We start from the raw sequence: 20060 nt of genomic DNA, 5'->3' as shown, positions 1-20060 counted from the left end.
GTGTGTGTGTGTGTGTGTGTGTGTGTGTGTGTGTGTGTGTGTGTGTGTGTGTGTGTGTGTGTGTGTGTGGGGAGAGGATGTCAGACAGGATTAGCTGTTAATACCTGTCAATTGCTCACCAAAGATGACATTTAAGATTACAGCTGTGGGATTTTAGCCCTGTTTCCATAGAGACTGGACTGTCACTCACATGCTGCCTTCAAGACAAGCCGGAATGACGGACGTCACCACGATGTTGTTATTACCACTGGAGATACTTGGGATTTTCTTTGAGCCTTGACTTGGAGGCGTTAATTAAAGAATCACAGCGGAAGAAAATTGGTATTGGTCATAATTAAACACCCCATGAAATTGCTAGACAAGTGCAGTTTGTTTGTTTGTTTGTCTGTTTTTCTTTTTGACATTTCCTATAAAGAGTTATAAAAAAAGAAATAGTGGAAAAGCAAAAAAACAAAACAACAACAAAAATTTATTTAATTAAAATTATATTGTCCGAATCGGTTTTTTTTTTTTTTTCTCAGCTAAAATTGTTAGTTATTATAATTATGATTTCTGAATTCATAAGTATAAACTGTCCAGGAGGTTTTAAAAGCAGTAACGTCCATTCAGTGACATCATGGTAAAGCGTGTTACCAATCAGCAAAGTGCTCACTTAAAGGGATAGCTTACCCAAAATGAAAATTGTCATAATTTCCTCATGTTGATCCAAAACTGAATGACTGTTTCTTTTCAGTGGGTCCCACTGATTTTCATTATATGTCTAAAAACAGCTGAACATTCTTCAGAATATCATCTTTTGTGCTCCAATGAATAATTTTAAACTTTAAACGACATTAGGGTGAATAAATAGGGCCTTTCGCACCGCCGGAACCTTTTCATAGTCTAATTGTGGATTGTGGAACTGCCCACTTAACGCTTTTTGGAGGAACTAAATTAGCTCCTACTTCAGAGTAGGGTCTACAACAGTTCTATATGAACTATCAGTGACGTAAGTATACGCTGATTGGCCAAACGCACTCGAAACACCGGCCACCCGGCATTTTTAAAAAGCCATGTAAACATATTTACTCCACGAACATGGAAAACAGCGATAACGCCATTTACCTGCAGCGTTGTGTTCTTTTCTCAGCTTCGATGATATGTAACACTGCAAGTTGTCATGAAAAAATTAGTCTCTTAGCCCAACTTTTTGCTCTTGCAATCGCATAAATTGTGCGTTTACATCTCCATTATAAAAAGACATTGCTTCAGAGTTCCTGCTGCCGGTGCGAATGCAACCAGGAAAACGGCCCGAGGGAGAAATTGGTTCTCTAGGAACTACCCTGCTGGCTAGTTCCTAGAACTAAGTTCCTAGAACTACGCGGTGCGAAAGCCCCTAATGATGACAGAATCTTGATTTTGGGTGAACTATCCTTTTAAGCTATTCATCCAATCATTGCACAGCTCAGTGAAGCAATAGAACAACTGTTCCTCATAAACGCGCTCACTTAGTGCATCACATCTGCGTAGCGGCAGATGAAAGAGACTTGTTTAACCACAATCCACTGCATGACAGGACTTTATGTGTTACAGATCAGGCCCGAAAACCAGAACATCTGAACTCTTTTGCAAAGTTCATTGCATTCCCATAGTCAAAAGGTGATGTTTTGGTCCAATATGGTTTTGACCTTTGGAAAAACGTTTACGTTCCCATCTTCCAGCTTCAGGACACACTAAAGAAAGCTTTTTGACAAACAAGCAGTAAGTGGTAATCCTACAATGTTTAGTGCCACACTGAAAACAATGTGATGTAAAAAAAAAAGTTTCACTTCGAAATTGCTAGTAAACTTGATTTGATTCCTTTTACATTTGAAATGGTTCCTCGATTCCAAAGTGTTGGGAATTAAGAATCAGTTACTAAAATTGGAATCAATTCCATCGAAGAGAATCAGTTCTTCTTTAATAGCCTCTTAGTCATTTGGGAATAGTGATAAGTTAGATTTGTTTCCAGAAACCAGTTCTTTCAGAAGGTTTGTTTCAATGATTCTGTTAAAAAAAATGTTTATGGTGAGTAGACGTGATTTGCAAAAGGAAGTAAGCCTTCATAACGCAGTCTAGGGCTGCACGATTATGACAAAAATCATAATTGTCAATTATTCCCTTGAAATTGTAATTGTGATTGTTAATTACGATTATCACAATTTACATTGAATGATGTTTATACCATTGTTTGATGCAACTGCATGCCGTATTTTTATATGAAAATAAACAAGATGAAAACACTCTTACTGAAAAACCTTTAGTGCTTTTCTATAGTATTAAGCCTCAAATGTCAACTATACATCAGATTGGTTTCTTCTTTCAACTATAAAAAAAAGTAAAAATATGAATGGTATTATAATGTTATACTAAAACTAAAATTAAAACAATGGAAAACCCTTAAGATAACATGTAGAAAGAAAAAAACGCATCTTAAGGACGCAGAATAACATAAGTGGACTTTGAACGATTAATTGGCGCTTTGAACGATTATGTAATTGTGGCATCCATAATTGTAATCACAATTAGAAACTCGATTAATTGTGCAGCCTTATTTTACACACTATAAAATGTTTTGTGTAATACCTAAATTAACTGGTTTTATTACACCAGTGAAACTCCTCTTCAAGTGTCAGATCAAGTATCTGAACAAATGTAAATGTTGACCTCATACAGGGCAGCGTTTGATGAAAGAAATAGATTTCCTGATGCTATTCCACCATCACTGGGATCACCATTATCATTTTAATGAAGCTAAAGTGAAACTGTGCCTAAAAGATTTTGAAGTCAACATTTTATGCTGTCCTTAAATAATAGATACTCAAATGAGGGGGAAATAGTTTGTTTACTACTTTGTTGTGTGTGTGTGTCTTTGTAGGTGCAGAAGGTAGTGGGCACTAGAGCAGTTTTTAGGGATGTGATTGCAGGAAAGCTATGCAACTTTTCAGTCCGAACCGAGAAAGAGTTTTTCAGAGACAGTCCAGCCGTGATTGTCACCATCAGAGCTGGTATACATTCACACAATCTCAACTACTTACTCAGGTTTTATTTTATTTTATTTTATTTATAAAAAAATAAATAAGAAATAATACTTCTATTTACTGATTATGTGACAGTGAAAAAAATCTAATAATTCCATTTTTTTTTAATGCTGATCTTTTGAACTACATTGATACATTGAAAAATCCTGAAAAAAATTATCACCATTTCCACAAAAATATTAAGCATCACAACTGTTTTCAACATTGATAATAATCAGAAATGTTTCTTGAGCAACAAATCAGCATATTAGAATGATTTCTGAAGGATCCTGTGACGCTGAAGACTGAAGTAATGATGCTGAAAATTCAGCTTTGCATCACAGAAATAAAATACATTTCAAAATATATTAAAATACAAAACAGTTCATTTATATTGTAATTACATTTCACAATATTCCTGTTTTCAGTGTATTGTTGCTCAAATAAACACAGCTTTGGTGAAAATAAGAGACTTTAAAAAATGTTACTGGCCCCAAACTTTTGAACTAGTAATGACATTTTAATGCAAGTTTTACGAATGTAACATATAATAGCAAAATAAAATAAGACGGTAATGTCTCACAAGCACAGCCACAGGTTCGGATGAGTAGCTTTGTTATTTCTTAGGAGACTGGGCTTGTCTGATGGGGTTTCCTTCCGCTCACTGCAGGGGCCTCAGCACTGATTAAAGGAGCAAAGCAAATAAAACAAACAGCAATCAGAGACGGGAACACACACACACACACACACACACACATATATGCCCTCAAACACATGCATAACCCAAATCAAATACAGGAATACACACAGAGAAAATATCTGATCTTTTCTCTTTTAAGTCTAAACTATGAGGGCTGGGTTACATTTACACAACTTATAAATACACAACACACAGATGCATAAACATACTGTGTATGCTAAGAAAAACAGATGAAAACCAAGATAAGGATCAACTTTTTCACCCATGAAAAATTTACTTTTGGCTGTTACATTACAAAAAGCCAGATTTAGACGTAATCCCTGTCAGCAAGAAAACCACACACAAACTCCAAAAACCCCACAAACATTGGCAGTCTTTCTCCTAAGATCATGAGAAACCCCAAATATCTTTGATTTCGACATTTCCCATGCTTTTCCTATTCCGAATCCGCAGCATTTATCAACATCATCCATCTGGCACAGACGGCACATCACATTACCCCAGTAGGCCCTGGTTACCATGACGGCAATGCCAAGCCTCATTTCTCTCATTTGAGAAGCCTAATTTATTTGACAGGAGGAAAATATAAGATACATGTACGCAGATTCACTGCCTGAAACACATAGTGATTCTTATACAGCCACTGACAGCATGCATGTCTTATTAAACAGCCGAGCATGCTGATTTCTACTTTCCGCTCATCATTGAAAGGTCAGTCACATATATAGGCAACAATATGCCTGACCACACACAGTCTATTGCTGACGCTGACATTTTTGTTACAATATTCAGAGTCTGTCATCCAAATATGGAGTGTCAAAACAGTATGGATTCATTTCTAATCTTAAATACCCTAATTAGACCAAATTATATTAAACTACATGAAATCCTCACCATCCTGAAATATACGCCCAGAATATAACTGTTGAAAAGAACCAGAACACTTCTCTCGTGCTGGACTTCAAACCAACACCCCCTCCCTTTAATTTCTGACAGGCCATTTTAGGCTTGTAGAATGTTTAAATTACCCAGAAGGCTTCCCGCTGGCTCATACAATCTCCATCCAACATTTGCCGCCAACCTCACAGGTACGAACACACAGACATGTGCAATTTGGGGCCGAACGTTTGAGTGCCGATCGTACATTCTCGCACTTGTAATTGTGGCATCCATAATTGTAATCGCGATTAGAAATTCGATTAATTGTGCAGCCCTAACGTAGTCAAAGCAACTAAAAAGAATCGAAAAATAATTCAGTGAAGAATCGATTTTAGAGTTAATTCCAGAACCAGGAATTCCAACACTTTGGAATTAAATAGCTCTAAACCCTAAAAACTAAAATAGTATTCTCTTGTAAAGAAACAATAGTTTTGTTTTGTTTTGAACTTTGAAAAATGTTACAGTGATACAGTGTATCTTTCAGCAAATCGGGTGGCCAATATTATATCACTTAATTAATATTCATAAGGCATATTAAAAGGTTAATAATGAGATTCCCATACTTTCAGATCATTATATGTCCCTATGTTACACTGAGCTACATTTAAAGTGATTTCCCGAGGTGTCCTTGAACAGTCCCGCTCTGGCTTGGTTTTGTCTGAGATATTTTCTGTCATTGGAAGAATGTGTTCTCATATAATCTCTCACACACACCCAGTGTGTCTCATATTGTGTGCTGCCCCCTTTAGGCCTGCCCTGGCACAGCTGCAGGATAATGAGGTCATGGATGCCCTCTTGCCAGCAGGAACTTGAGCTTACTTAGGGAAAATTACTCTGGGTTTGTGCAGCCCAAACAGATTGTGCTAATTCCTAGTGGGCTGAAAAGGTTGACTTGGCCGCTGGCCTTATTTGTCGGGGGTTAAAACCATCTTTTCGAGCTGTTGTTGCTCCCATCACTGGTCATCGTGGGTCAATCCCCTTTTGTCAGGTGGGGGTTGTTTAGGGGGCTGGGGAATTTTGGGAGAGGGGTGGAGCGGGTCAGTATGTGGGCCGTTTCAAAATGTTCTTCTGCCTGTTTTTTTCCCCTTCATCTCAGTTCCAGACATGCTTTTCTGTACATCACCGCAGATCATCGTCTCAATTACCGAAGTCATCCGTTGTTCTCTCTCGTCTGTGATTTTTCGACTGCTCGAGAGAACATGTAGACTGTAAAGTCTGCACTGCAGTGTGTGACATGTCTGCTTTTCATCTTCCTTTTAAACCCACGGCCTCTTGTCTACCACAACAATCATAAGAACAGACTACTGTTTTTCTACGCCCACTCACCTTTCCGCTCACCCTCTTCCTCTTTTTTTTTTTTCTCGTAGTTCCTTCTAGGGATATCAGAAATGCAGGTACTTTGGTAAAAAGTCAATGATAAACTGCAGCAGACTCAATGTATTTATAGCTCAGTCTTACAGCTGCTTTCAGATGCTCACATTCAAATGTTTTTTGTGAAATAAATATGAATTAAATCATGAATAAAATATAAATACATATAAAAATCTAATAAACTAGTCAACCTGAACATACTTTGGGTATATATTTAATTTATTTATTTTGTCATTTCTAGATGATTACTTGACATCAAATACTTATTCATTTCTATATTTGTTCTGTTTTTGTTCTATTGCTTTTTATTTGAGTATGTTTCCTGATATATAAATTTCCTGGTAATTTACTCACCACCATGTCATCCAAGATGTTCATGTCTTTCTTTCTTCAGTCAAAAAGAAATGAAAGAAACTGAGGAAAACATTCCAGGATTTTTCTCAGTATAGTGGACTCCAATGGGGACCAATGGGTTGAAGGTCCTAATTGCAGTTTCAATGCAGATTTGAAACTTTTTTTTTTTGCATTTGTGGTTAAAAAGTATATACATTTTAATTTTTTTTAGAAAATGACATTGTTTCACTAGATAAGGCCCTTATTCCTTGGCTGGGATCGTGTAGAGCCCTTTGAAGCTGCATTGAAACTGCAATTTGGGTCCCATTGAAGTCCACTATATGGAGAAAAATCCTGGAATGTTTTCCTCAAACATCTTAATTTCTGAAGAAAGAAAGACAAGAATATCATCTTGGATGACATGGGGGTGAGTAAATTATCAGGACATTTTTAATTTGGAAGTGAAGTAATCCTTTAATTGATAAATATGTAAAAGCTACATGCCTTTTTCATTAATAATTATATATTTATTTTGCTTTTAAGTAAAGTGTTTTGTTCATTAGCATATTAGTTTTTGATGTGGTATCAAAATTGGCATCAAGAATCATGAAACCTCGACTACTGACATTTTGGTATCATGACACTCTCTGTTCCACTCTCTGCTGATCAAGTTCAGCTTTTACACCTTTACTCAACATCTCTGCATCCCTAGAGGGAGAAAAGAGAGAGCGAGGGAGGTGAGGAACACAATGAGAGCCATTAGGTGATGAATCATTTTTTTTCTACACCTCCAGTGTGTTGACTAATGACTGCCGTGAGCACTAAAAAGGTCATGTTTTTGGATTCGGTCCATGAGTGTGTGTTTGTGTGTATTTCTGTGTGTTTACATGTGAGGGGGTGAATCTTTTATACGTTGTGTGTATTCTCTAAAGATTATTTTTATTTAGGTCCATTTTGGGTAAATGTAATATTTGGCTTTATTGTAAGAGGCTCTTTGGATGAAATCCAAGGGTTTCATCATTGTTCTTGATTTTAACATAAATTTGTTGTAATGTTTTTGACCTTTTTGAGGTGAATTGCAAAGTTTTGTAGTCCATGAATTTTAAAGAAGTTTTCTGGGTTTAATTCAAGTTGAGCTCCATGGACAGCACCTGTGTCGTGCTGTCGATTGCCACAGAAAATCATTGTGTTTTCAGTAGTGCACTTATAATGGAGGTCTGTTGGAGCAAGGCAGTCTACCAGAATAGATTCAAATATAACAACAACAAAAAAAATCTATTTAAAATACACTTTTTCAAAAGTATAGCCACAAGATTTGATCATTTCTATATGTTAAATGATACTAACCTTACTAACGTTACTAACCTTGTCTGTTCAAAGTTACATTAATTTTTTTTACTCATGTATACTTGTATGCCCAATTATACCATAAAGACCACATAGACAAGAAGTACACTACCATTCAAAAGTTTAAGGTCAGAAAGATGTTTTTAATAATTAATGCTTCTATTCATCACCGATGCATTCAATTCATCAAAAGTGACAGTTAAGGCATTCTAATGTCACAAAAGATTTCTATTCCCAATAAATGCTGTTATTTTGATTTCTATTCATCAAAGAATTCTGACCATGCACATAATGTTAAGCAGCTCTACTGTTTTTACCATTGATAATTAAGAGAAATGTTTCTTGAGCTGCAAACCGGCATATACAAATTATTTCTGAAGGATCGTGTGACACTGAAGACTGGAGAAATTATGCTGAAAATGCAGCTTTGCATCGCAGGAATAAATTACATTTTTAAATATATTCACATAGAAAACAGTTTTTTTTTTATGTAATAATAATTCACAATATTACTGTTGTTACTGTATTTTTGAGCAAACAAATGCAGCCTTGTTGAGCATAAGAAACATTTTACAGACAGTAACACACAACAAGAGGTTCATCAGCCTCGCTTCATTTAAAAGGATTATTTAGATTCTTTATAGCTCAAATCAAACACATTTTTATAGAGAAGTTAGATTATAAGTATTAATATAAGTGCCTTGGGCTTTCATTGCAAGTGCATTGTCGTAAACACAATTCATTAATTTTTTTCTCTAATTGAATTTGGGTGGTAACTGAAAGCATGTCACGGATGCTGTCCGTAGAGCTTAATTTGTATTGAATTCAGAAAATATCCTAAATCTGTGGCAAACATCATTGCACAAAAGTGCTTTGAACATAAACTTCAAATTCATTAGCCAACCGGCAAATACGGAGCCCAGCCTCAGTTCCTTGTTATCAAGTTTCACATTAAAATAAATCTGTTACCCTCAAGCAGAAAAGCTATTGAATGTTTGCTGGCACCCCTCGTCGTCATGTGCTCCTCGGCTGTCTGCCGTAATGTTTTCCTAAGAACGTAATAATCGAGATATTTTGGATGGGAAAAAAGTCTTTGTAACGTGAGCGCCGCGGATTAACTACGGTGTGTCATTCAGGGGTTCAATAAAATATTGAATGGATCGAATACAAAGTGTTTCTGCAATGAGGAATTCAATATCGTCCTCATGAACTGCCTTTATATTTGCAAAGGAAAATAAGTTTGAAGATGAAGCTCTTTGTACCATGGGGATGGAGCTTGAACATTGTTTGAATGCAGTATTCAGTGCCTGGATGCCGGGTTATTCAGACTTACATGGATGAAGTACCAAGTTTTGCAGAGAGGCACCTCACCTATGAAATATTTAGTAATGTGAAGGCTGGAAGATGCAATGACTGTGTATTTCAGAGTCTGTGTGTGTGTGTGTGCGCACTGAGGGATGATTGTATACATGGTTAAAAGGCAACATAGTTGCGGTCGAGTCTCTGTTATTCCTGAGAGACAGTTTCCTATACAAAGCAGCCAGGAGAGAGGCAAGTACTAAATAGGCAAGAAGTGCGCTGGCATACAGGAACACATCCTGTGTGGACCACCTCAGTTGCAATGACAAACTCAAAGAAATATGTTAATTGATATGGAAATATTGACTTCCAAAGCAACTTTTTGTGTTTGTCCGTTTAATGATTTACTGACGCAATCTTCATTTTGGAGGTTTTTCTCTGCAAACATTGATATTTCATATAATGAATTGATTTTTTATTTATTTTCATTGATCTGATTAATTTATCAGCATTTAATGCAGTTCATTCAGTTAACATTTTTAATTAATTGGCAACCATAAGGTTTACTTATATTTTGCAACAAAAGTGATAATGACTGAATAAAACTCATTTAAAATTGAACTTCATTAAACTGCCATTAATTTAAATTAATTAGAAAGTAAACAACTCAGTAAAAAAAAGGGCATGACATTCATTACATGAAGTCATTTTTCAACAAATGGTGAGTGAAAGCAGCGCTGAGCCTTCAGAAGGTGTTGATCGTCAGCTGCAGGTCAAACTAAATATAACATGAGCTGTTTATTTTCTGTTCAACTTAGAAGATTTGTGAAGCTTCCAACCCTGTTACAAAAAATCGGACTTTCCTGATTTGTGAGATTTTGTTTTGTATAATCAGGCATTAACCAATTATCAAAAACAAAGTTGTTTATAAAGGTTGAGCTTAATGAATGCACTCAAAATTAAGAAAATGGATTGAGTTTATTTATTTCCCCTCATGCTGCAGAAGGGAATCAAATGATATTACTTCTAGGGTTTTGCGGGAAAACCATGTGGTATCAGGATTGTGTGTGAAACATGGAAATCAGCTAAATGTTGCTTTTAGAATTTTTTTAATTGCCAGTTTTAAAATTACATTTTAGTAAAAAATTATGGAGTAACTTTCAAAGAAAATTAGCTTGTGGTACAAGATTTTGAACTAACCATTTTACATCACAATTATGATACATTCATGATATAGTAATCCAGTCTGAAAAGCTACTTTGAAACAATGTGTATTGTTTAAAACACTGTACAAATAAACCTAACTTGACTTACTACAATGAAACAAATGTCACTTGAACAGATTATATCAAAACTTGTATCATTTTAATATTAATAAATAAAATAATTACATTTCATGCTAGGTTAGGTTATATTAGTCTGTCAAGAATGTCTCATAGTTGTCACAACAAGAATATGGATTTGTGCCTCTGATAAATAATTTAAAAAGTAATGGGACACCAGTGTGTTCTGTATTCATAAAAATTGCCAGTTATGCTTGCTTTTCCTTTATATGAGTGAGTGGCTGCACATTGCTGTGAAGTAATGGAGAGTCATAAACCAGTGTTTTGTTGCTAAGTCACAGAGTTCCAGTGAGCCGTCGTTTCACACCAATGGAAATGCTGAAAAAACCTTGACATTGATATTATGTTTTTTCATCTTTTTTCCAAAGCTACCTCTGACGGTACAAAAGAAGGGATCGACAGCATGAGAGGAGGCGTTTGTGTGACACGAGGGATGAAGCTGGTTCTCAAAGTGGGACAGAGTGAGTATCATCATCACCTCCAAAAACACATCAATGAATGAACCTAAGCACTGAAACAAACTGAGTTCTTGACTGAGTCAAAAATCAATAAACATTGTGTCAATACAAGCAAACACTTGCTCCTGCTCATAATAGAAGCACTTGAACTTTGCATCAAAATGTTCTGAGCGTTTGTCATCATATAATCACTTTTTTGCTTTCATAGCCGCATATGGCCTTCCCCCAAAACCCAAACCTGATCCAGGCCGTCCCAGCAACAGAATCCCAGGTACAAGTCTGAAATAATGCGGGACACTTTCACATTCGCTTATGAGCTTAACCCTGGCTTAACATCTGTTTTTTTTTAACCCTGGATTAAGGCCACTTTTAATCCTGCGTTAAGCAACGTTTCACTTTTGTAATTTTGAAAAGATGTTAGCACTGCACCTGGATTATGAATCCTTGCCCTGGAAGAGGTACTAACCCAGAGTGAAACAGCAAAAATGTTTAGCAACAGACAGCCAATCGTGAACGAAATAATGGTTGCTTCATTAAATATTTATTGTTTTATTGTTTATTTTTATTGGCTTTTTTCCTTTACTGTATAGGACAGTGGACAGTTGACAGGAAAGTGGAGGGAGAGAGAAGGGAAATGGGTTGGGTACATGACCCAAGTCAGACTCAAACCTGGGTCCCTGTGAGCATAACAGTTCTGTATGTCATGAGTAGCACGCACTAGACTTGTGACTACAGCTAAGATATGTGAATTGCATGTTTGTAAATTAACTAAAACTAACTATTAAAAAGCCATTTTGGTTAATTGAAATTAAGTTGAAATAAAACATAAATATTAGATGAAAAAATTTAACAAAAAAATTACTAAATAACTAAACTATTACTAAAATAAAACAAATTTAATAATACACTTCTCTAAATCTCTACTGAAATAATTTTGTATTAAAGCTAAATAAAATAAAAAGCATGTCAAAATGAAAATAATAAAAGCTTATTCAAAATAATAATAAATATTGCAATAGTATATAAATAACTAAAATAGCACTAAAATAGAATGTTAACCCAGGCTCAGAAAGATGCCAAGTAAACAATTTTTATTATGAAAATAAAATACACTTCTTTCAACTGCATTTACGTATTAGCCTTGATGCCATATGCATATGCATCTGTTGTCATGTTAACGCACTGTCTAGTGCGTTTTGTAATTGATTTTTTTTTTCTTGGAGGCTCAGACTGCACTGGTTGAGCTCCATAAGGTAAACATTTGAGGAACCGGCAGTGTTAAAGCCAAACACGATGCATATTTGAACTCAAGCCGGCTGAAATCAAAGCTATTTATGGATTAAATCTAATCTAATCTAAATACTATCAGGATGTTTGTCGTAGAAGATAAAGCCAAAAAGCAAGTGAGCTTCAGAAGTCGGGTTGTTGATTTATCAGCTCTTTTCTGTTTCAGATACAGAAAGTGGCTCTAAAGCAGGTGATGAAGGTGAGGCCGGTGAGAGGGGAGACAGCGGGGCCGTGTCTGTCTCTAACATCGCCCTAATCGCCGGCGGTGCCGGGGGAGCCTTCATCCTCCTGATCGCCGTAGTGATCGCTGTCGTGTGTTACCGGCGACGGAAGGCCAAGCACTCCGAAACTCACCATCCTGCCCTTACGCTCTCCTCTCTTACCCCAAAGAGAGGCAACTCCTGCGGGGCAGCTATGGGGGCCGGCGGGGGCAACAATATTGGCTCCTGAGTCAAAAATCAATAAACATTGTGTCAATACAAGCAAACACTTGCTCCTGCTCATAATAGAAGCACTTGAACTTTGCATCAAAATGTTCTGAGCGTTTGTCATCATATAATCACTTTTTTGCTTTCATAGCCGCATATGGCCTTCCCCCAAAACCCAAACCTGATCCAGGCCGTCCCAGCAACAGAATCCCAGGTACAAGTCTGAAATAATGCGGGACACTTTCACATTCGCTTATGAGCTTAACCCTGGCTTAACATCTGTTTTTTTTTAACCCTGGATTAAGGCCACTTTTAATCCTGCGTTAAGCAACGTTTCACTTTTGTAATTTTGAAAAGATGTTAGCACTGCACCTGGATTATGAATCCTTGCCCTGGAAGAGGTACTAACCCAGAGTGAAACAGCAAAAATGTTTAGCAACAGACAGCCAATCGTGAACGAAATAATGGTTGCTTCATTAAATATTTATTGTTTTATTGTTTATTTTTATTGGCTTTTTTCCTTTACTGTATAGGACAGTGGACAGTTGACAGGAAAGTGGAGGGAGAGAGAAGGGAAATGGGTTGGGTACATGACCCAAGTCAGACTCAAACCTGGGTCCCTGTGAGCATAACAGTTCTGTATGTCATGAGTAGCACGCACTAGACTTGTGACTACAGCTAAGATATGTGAATTGCATGTTTGTAAATTAACTAAAACTAACTATTAAAAAGCCATTTTGGTTAATTGAAATTAAGTTGAAATAAAACATAAATATTAGATGAAAAAATTTAACAAAAAAATTACTAAATAACTAAACTATTACTAAAATAAAACAAATTTAATAATACACTTCTCTAAATCTCTACTGAAATAATTTTGTATTAAAGCTAAATAAAATAAAAAGCATGTCAAAATGAAAATAATAAAAGCTTATTCAAAATAATAATAAATATTGCAATAGTATATAAATAACTAAAATAGCACTAAAATAGAATGTTAACCCAGGCTCAGAAAGATGCCAAGTAAACAATTTTTATTATGAAAATAAAATACACTTCTTTCAACTGCATTTACGTATTAGCCTTGATGCCATATGCATATGCATCTGTTGTCATGTTAACGCACTGTCTAGTGCGTTTTGTAATTGATTTTTTTTTTCTTGGAGGCTCAGACTGCACTGGTTGAGCTCCATAAGGTAAACATTTGAGGAACCGGCAGTGTTAAAGCCAAACACGATGCATATTTGAACTCAAGCCGGCTGAAATCAAAGCTATTTATGGATTAAATCTAATCTAATCTAAATACTATCAGGATGTTTGTCGTAGAAGATAAAGCCAAAAAGCAAGTGAGCTTCAGAAGTCGGGTTGTTGATTTATCAGCTCTTTTCTGTTTCAGATACAGAAAGTGGCTCTAAAGCAGGTGATGAAGGTGAGGCCGGTGAGAGGGGAGACAGCGGGGCCGTGTCTGTCTCTAACATCGCCCTAATCGCCGGCGGTGCCGGGGGAGCCTTCATCCTCCTGATCGCCGTAGTGATCGCTGTCGTGTGTTACCGGCGACGGAAGGCCAAGCACTCCGAAACTCACCATCCTGCCCTTACGCTCTCCTCTCTTACCCCAAAGAGAGGCAACTCCTGCGGGGCAGCTATGGGGGCCGGCGGGGGCAACAATATTGGCTCAGAGCCCAGTGATATCATCATTCCCCTGCAGACCTCTGACTCGGCGTACTGCCCCCATTACGAAAAAGTCAGCGGCGATTACGGACACCCCGTCTACATCGTTCAAGAGATGCCTCCTCAGAGTCCAGCCAATATTTACTACAAAGTATGAGATCAGAGAACATGCAGACAACCCATCCAGAATTGATGGTACCTCACACACATGTGCTGTGTCCAAGTGACTCTATATTTAAGAGCCTATACGTGATACTAGAACTTGGATGTGAAGTTGAGTTCTAGGAAAGTGGTAAATCAAGCTTTTATGTCATAGCAGCGTTTGCATTTATTTACAAGTGTGTGTGTGTGTGTGTGTGTGTGTGTGTGTGTGTGTCGGGCGGATCACAGATTTCACATGTACTCAGGTGCAAGTGAATGTACGTCACACGCTTGTTGGAGATGAGTTTATACGTCCATTCTGATGGTTGAAATTGAGTTATTGTGCTTATCCTCAAAACCAAACAGTAAAGAGTGATTCATAAAAAAGAATACCTGTATAAATAATATAAGTACTTCTTACATTTTTACCCTCGGGGGGAAATTCACTAAGAAAGTGCACTGGCTGATTGCGTCGTTTATTTACACATGCATTGTTTTAGTGGTCCATTCACTAACAATAAAAACGCGCCCAAAAAATCTAAACACCATCTCCACGCCACAATTCGCCACCTGCGGACTGGTGCAATCTGGCGTACTTTACTGGTACTGTACAGTATCGCTAAGATCCAGAAAACGGACTGACACTTTAAAATGCCAAAAACGGTTTTGACTAGATATGTTTCCATTTCAAAAGCTTTTTTCATTATTTGATCATCATTTGATGAATTATCGCTGCCATTGTCACTAGACATTTTATACAATCATCTTTTTTAAATATTAGCTCAACTGCGTCTTTTTAGGCGGTTTTGAATACCGGATGTCTTTTGACGGAATCTGATGAAGACACTGAATTCAATAATCCTTGCGCTTTGGAACAATCTAAAATTTTTAGTGTAGTTGGCAGAATCAAGCTTTTTTTAGCTTAGTTGGAACTATAATAGAATGTTTGTGCATTCTAAAATAAGACTAATTTGCATAGAAAGGAGGCGTGTTTGCGCGGAAAAGGCAAAAATTATTGAATAATTCACTGAAATTTTTTAAACACTATTCCATTGCAAAAAGCACTTGTTAAACTGGATTGCGTGTGGCTAGTGAATGAGACGCCGAGTGTACCGGGCGTAAAAGTAGCGCAACTGTTTAGTGAATTCGCCCCTCTTTTTGTTTTTCTAAGTTCATCTGATTGTAAATGTTTGTCTGTTCTGAACTCGGACCTCCATCTGATTTATTTATTAAGCATCAAAGAAACAGTTTTTCATTCCTTCGATTTCATCAGCTTCCTATTGCAGCTCCTCAGCACCCGGTTGTTTGTTTTTGAGGTTTTTTAAACATTTTTATGTGAGCAGCAGGAATCACATGTGGAGGAGGTGTAGACGGACGATCAACTGTTTCAGATGGAGACTCTTCTGAGATTGGAGGTCAAAGTTAAGCGGTCAAAGAAAAACCCTTCAGCGGTGCGCGGGAGTCTCTGCCCGGCCTTTTGAAGTACTGTGTATGCCATGATAAACTGCTCACTTACCCTAGACACACAATGCCAAACTTATACACACTTAACACGCACATCCACATTACAGCAGTTTGTGTTTTCATGTGTTAACCCCCACAGAGGGACTCCAGCTGTGCGTTGGTATGTTGCTCAGAGCATTGTGGTTCAGGCCGAAGACAGTAGGACTAAGACAGCCTGTGCATCTAAATTAACTCAATCACAAACTCTCCACATCCTCTTGAGTGTTACACATATCCGTTGCTTGGTTACAATCTCGTCTCGACTCTCATCACATTTCGGGCGATGTCTCCAAACCATCTCTGACATTATCACCCTGTGCCAGCATGAGGCTTCAGGTCCACAGTTCACCTGAGTTATTTCTCTGGATGAGACATGACATCATCGTGAGATGTAAGAAGAGACAGGATGTTACCGGCCGGAGTGACCTGAGCTTTCTGGTTCAGACTTCTCTCTGCCCACGTTGATTTAAGGATTTCTTGCCGTCATTACCACAAATGACTAACAACCAGAAATGGCACATTTATCATTTTACTTATTTCTGTTAATGTATTTTTTATGTTTTTGTTCTTCCCATTTCATTACTTTCGACAGTGTTAATTCGTTTGTAGATTGAGCAAATGAGAGTAATCTAAATTAAGGAAAACAAATTCAGTTTTATCCAACCTACCCTGCTTGTGTCCGTGGTAACCCTCAATGGTAACTAGCGTTGGGAACTGCAAGGAATTATCAATTGTGGTTCTGATTCCCCTTAACTGCTCCAGTGACTATTCTTTCAGGACCTCTGAATAAAGACATTGGGGGGGGAAGAGGTGTGATTTTTATGGCATTTACTGTCTTTATCAGTCTGTTGCCAGAGTTTTTAGTGGTGACATAAATTCAATCCAATTAGTCCTAACTGTGTATTAAATAAAAAACTAAACATGTCAAAAAAGTGGTAAGATTTTCATATTTTTAACATCTTTAATTAGTTTTTTATAAAATACCACCAATTACAAAAAAAAAAACGTGTATCTTTATCTGCACATTGTCATATGAATATTGAGTCAGGAACCACACTGAGGTGTCTCACAAGCCTTAAGATGAAAATAACTAAAAAATTATAACTTTTAAGTAAGTGAGTCATTTGTTCGGGAATCAGATTACACTGGTCATCCTGTATTTGTTTAAATCACTTAAGGCATAAAATCTTTGAAACACATTGATTTTTATTAGCAAGTAAATTGAATATCTAAGAGCAGAGCTTTATTACGCTTTGTTTTTGAGTTATGTCTGCGAAATAATTGATACTTGTTAATTCTGAATGGACAGGATATTTATTTTCACTGCATATATTTTCCAGATTTTTTTTCTTATGTACAACCATTTACAATGGCTGCGTCCGAAATCGCATACTCTCTTGAGTAGGTACTTATTTTGAATAAGTAATTACTTCGCGACCACTGAAAAAGTGTGTTCTATATAGTATGAATGTCATCTGGATGTATGCACGCTTCAGAATCTCACCGGACGTAGTAGGTCATCTGGGTACTTTTCCCTTCTGTTTTATGAGTACTGTGAGTTTGGACATACTTCCTTTGTCCCATGCTCTTTTTCGCCTACTATATAGTAGGAAAATATGCAATTTCGGATGCAGCCAGAGACTGTTGTGTCATTATTTGAATGAGTTTTTATACTGCGGTATTCAAGAGAGATGCATTTCTGAACTGCTGCCCCCTGCAGGCCTGGAGGAACCATTGTCAGGCTTTTTCATACTTTATTTTGGTGTTTCTTTGTAAATGTATAATTTCTTCTTCACACCAGCATCATGTGATATACTCTGCTGCCTACATTTTAAAAGATGTAAAGCACTTCCTCGGCTAGCCAGGCCATGGGTTAGGCCGGATTTTGTTTTTTCTTTGTCCAGCTTCTCTGTTTAGCAAAGGCGAGCCATCTGGCCTGGTTAATGTTGCCACCCAAAGCATTTCAATACCTACCAAAAAATTCCAATAGTGACCACATAATGACACCAAACCCTGTTTTAGCATTTTACATTTTACGTAGTTATTCAGTACTGGCTGTTACACTTTTATTTGTTTACATTTATCAGCTAACCTAATATCATCATTTGAGATGCCTTGATACTGAGTTGTGATAAAGACTGTTTCTAACTAACTCAACAGTATTTCTATAAACAATGATGATTTCATGTTAATATGTTTAAAAAGATGTTGAGATAAGACATTGGGGGAAAACTGTTTGGTGCACCTGTTCCCTTACTCTTTTTCTTTTTCTTTCTTTTCTCTCTCTTTCCAACCCAGACACTCTATCAAATAAAAATTACATTCCATGCAGTAAAACTCGCTGATAAAACTAAAAAACTCGCCTCTGAGCTGGTTAATCGTGGCTATCATTCACCTTTATAACAGTGGTTCTCAAAACTCCCAGAGGGTGTTTTTACCACTACTTGTTATTTTATGCTGTTTTTGGCATTTCTTTGTTAGATTTCCCTCTTTACTTATTCCTTCTCGCTCACTTGATCTCATAATATCTTCCCACATTCCAGCTCTGTTGTTACTCTGTTTGTCCATTGACTCGATACGGTTCGCTGCTGGCTCATAATAAGTGCTTGATGACATCACTGGCATTTTAATGGCACAGTCATTCCCTTCCCCTCCCGGTTTCACTCGTTCTGTCTTCCTTCTTGGTTCATCTCTCTATATCAGTGTTTGATGTGTTGCCCCCGTCAAGTCCGCCCACTAAATCAAATGGGCATTTTGACAGGCGCCGTAAAAACTCCTCACTACCAAAACCCCACATGACCCTTCACAGTACAGTCGTAAGAACCGACGGCTGCTGCATTTGAGCGTCTGTTTGTTCTTGAAACAGACTCTGGCAGAGTGTGATAGTTGTTTTTCAGTCCAGTAATATCCATGCCAGCAGGCCACTGACAGGCTGTGAGAGATGAAGCTGGTAAGACAGAAGCGCAAGTGCATTTGGACACATGCTTTGATTCGAAATATTGTTGCGTTATCAGTTTCATAATCATTCATTTTCTTTGATTAAACGGATCCCTTCAATTCAAATATTTATTCAGAATCTGTACCCCTTTCCACCGACAGACGCTTCTCCCCAAAACCGTGGCGTTATTAAAGCAGTTCCAGCACAATATGACATTATAGTCAAATTTAAATGCAGAAATATTTTCCCATACTTCTCTGAGGCTCTGCGCATGATTGACAGGTCGTATCATACGGTGTGTACTCCTCTTTCTCTGAAACTCACCTTTGCTCTGCTAATGGCCGCCTGAGGGGAGAGGGTCCGTCTGGGCCTCATAGATAGCGTAACTGTGTGTGCCCGTGTTTGTTTTCGTTCAGCTGTTTGTGTGTGCGGAGAGTTCACCAGTGAATTGGAGGGTTGGCTGGAGGCGAGAGGTTAACATTGAATCTTTTCGTTTGCGTGTATGGTATGCGCCCTTCAAATTCTTCAAATGTTTATTGGCCCGTACATATGCTGGAGCTGGTCTTACATTAATCTAAACTTAAATGTTACATACTAGGCTCCCTCAGCATTTGCATAACTATCAACACACACACACGTTTGTTTCTGTGAATTGTGAGGACTTTCCATAGACTCTAATTACTTTTATACTGGCCAAACGATATGTTTTATCCCCTAACCCTAAACCTTACCCCTTACAGGAAACCTGTTTGCATAGTTACACTTTCAGATAAACATCATTTACTATTTTTTATATTTTTTCAGGCCGGTTCCCACAATGTCAAAAATGTCAGGTTTTACTATCCTTGTAAATGGATATGTAGCATAAACAAGTACACACACACACACACTGCTGTAAAGTTTTATTGATATTCTGACACATACCAGGACTATCTCTGCTTTTTTAAACCACATGAACAGATTTCACACCATCTGTGTACCATCAATGCATCACATACACGCATATACTAGCAATACTAGCACGCACACTTAATATGTGGAAAAAGTGGGTTATTTTGCAGCATACACGCGCATAAACTCTGATCCTAAATCTAGTGAGCTTCTTTGCACTCTAATGCCTACACAGGCAACATTCTAACTGTGACGGAATCACCAAGTGCTCTACAACTTTCCAGGCCACACAAATAGCAGATATTCACAATCGATTTCAATAGCATTTGATGTAAACGCAGTGTTGGGGAGTAACTAGTTACATGTAACGGTGT

General features: G+C 37.4%; 1 protein-coding gene across 1 annotated transcript in view; it reads left to right on the top strand.

The window, feature by feature from the left end:
• The window catches only part of LOC107678015 (ephrin-B3-like), a 49838-nt gene extending 33064 nt beyond the window's left edge, over positions 1-16774 (top strand). Inside the window, exons 3-5 of the mRNA XM_016473111.1 lie at positions 10739-10831; positions 11037-11099; positions 13940-16774. Coding sequence (XP_016328597.1) covers positions 10739-10831; positions 11037-11099; positions 13940-14370 — 587 coding nt within the window. The 3' untranslated portion in view covers positions 14371-16774. The remainder of the gene's footprint in view (positions 1-10738; positions 10832-11036; positions 11100-13939) is intronic.
• The last annotated feature ends 3286 nt before the right edge of the window (positions 16775-20060 follow it).

This window comes from Sinocyclocheilus anshuiensis, unplaced genomic scaffold, assembly GCF_001515605.1.
Source record: "Sinocyclocheilus anshuiensis isolate Anshui unplaced genomic scaffold, SAMN03320099.WGS_v1.1 scaffold260, whole genome shotgun sequence".
NCBI classification, from domain to species: Eukaryota; Metazoa; Chordata; class Actinopteri; order Cypriniformes; family Cyprinidae; genus Sinocyclocheilus; species Sinocyclocheilus anshuiensis.
The sequence above is the reverse complement of the archived record's forward strand: the minus strand, read 5'-3'. Positions and strand labels throughout refer to the sequence as shown.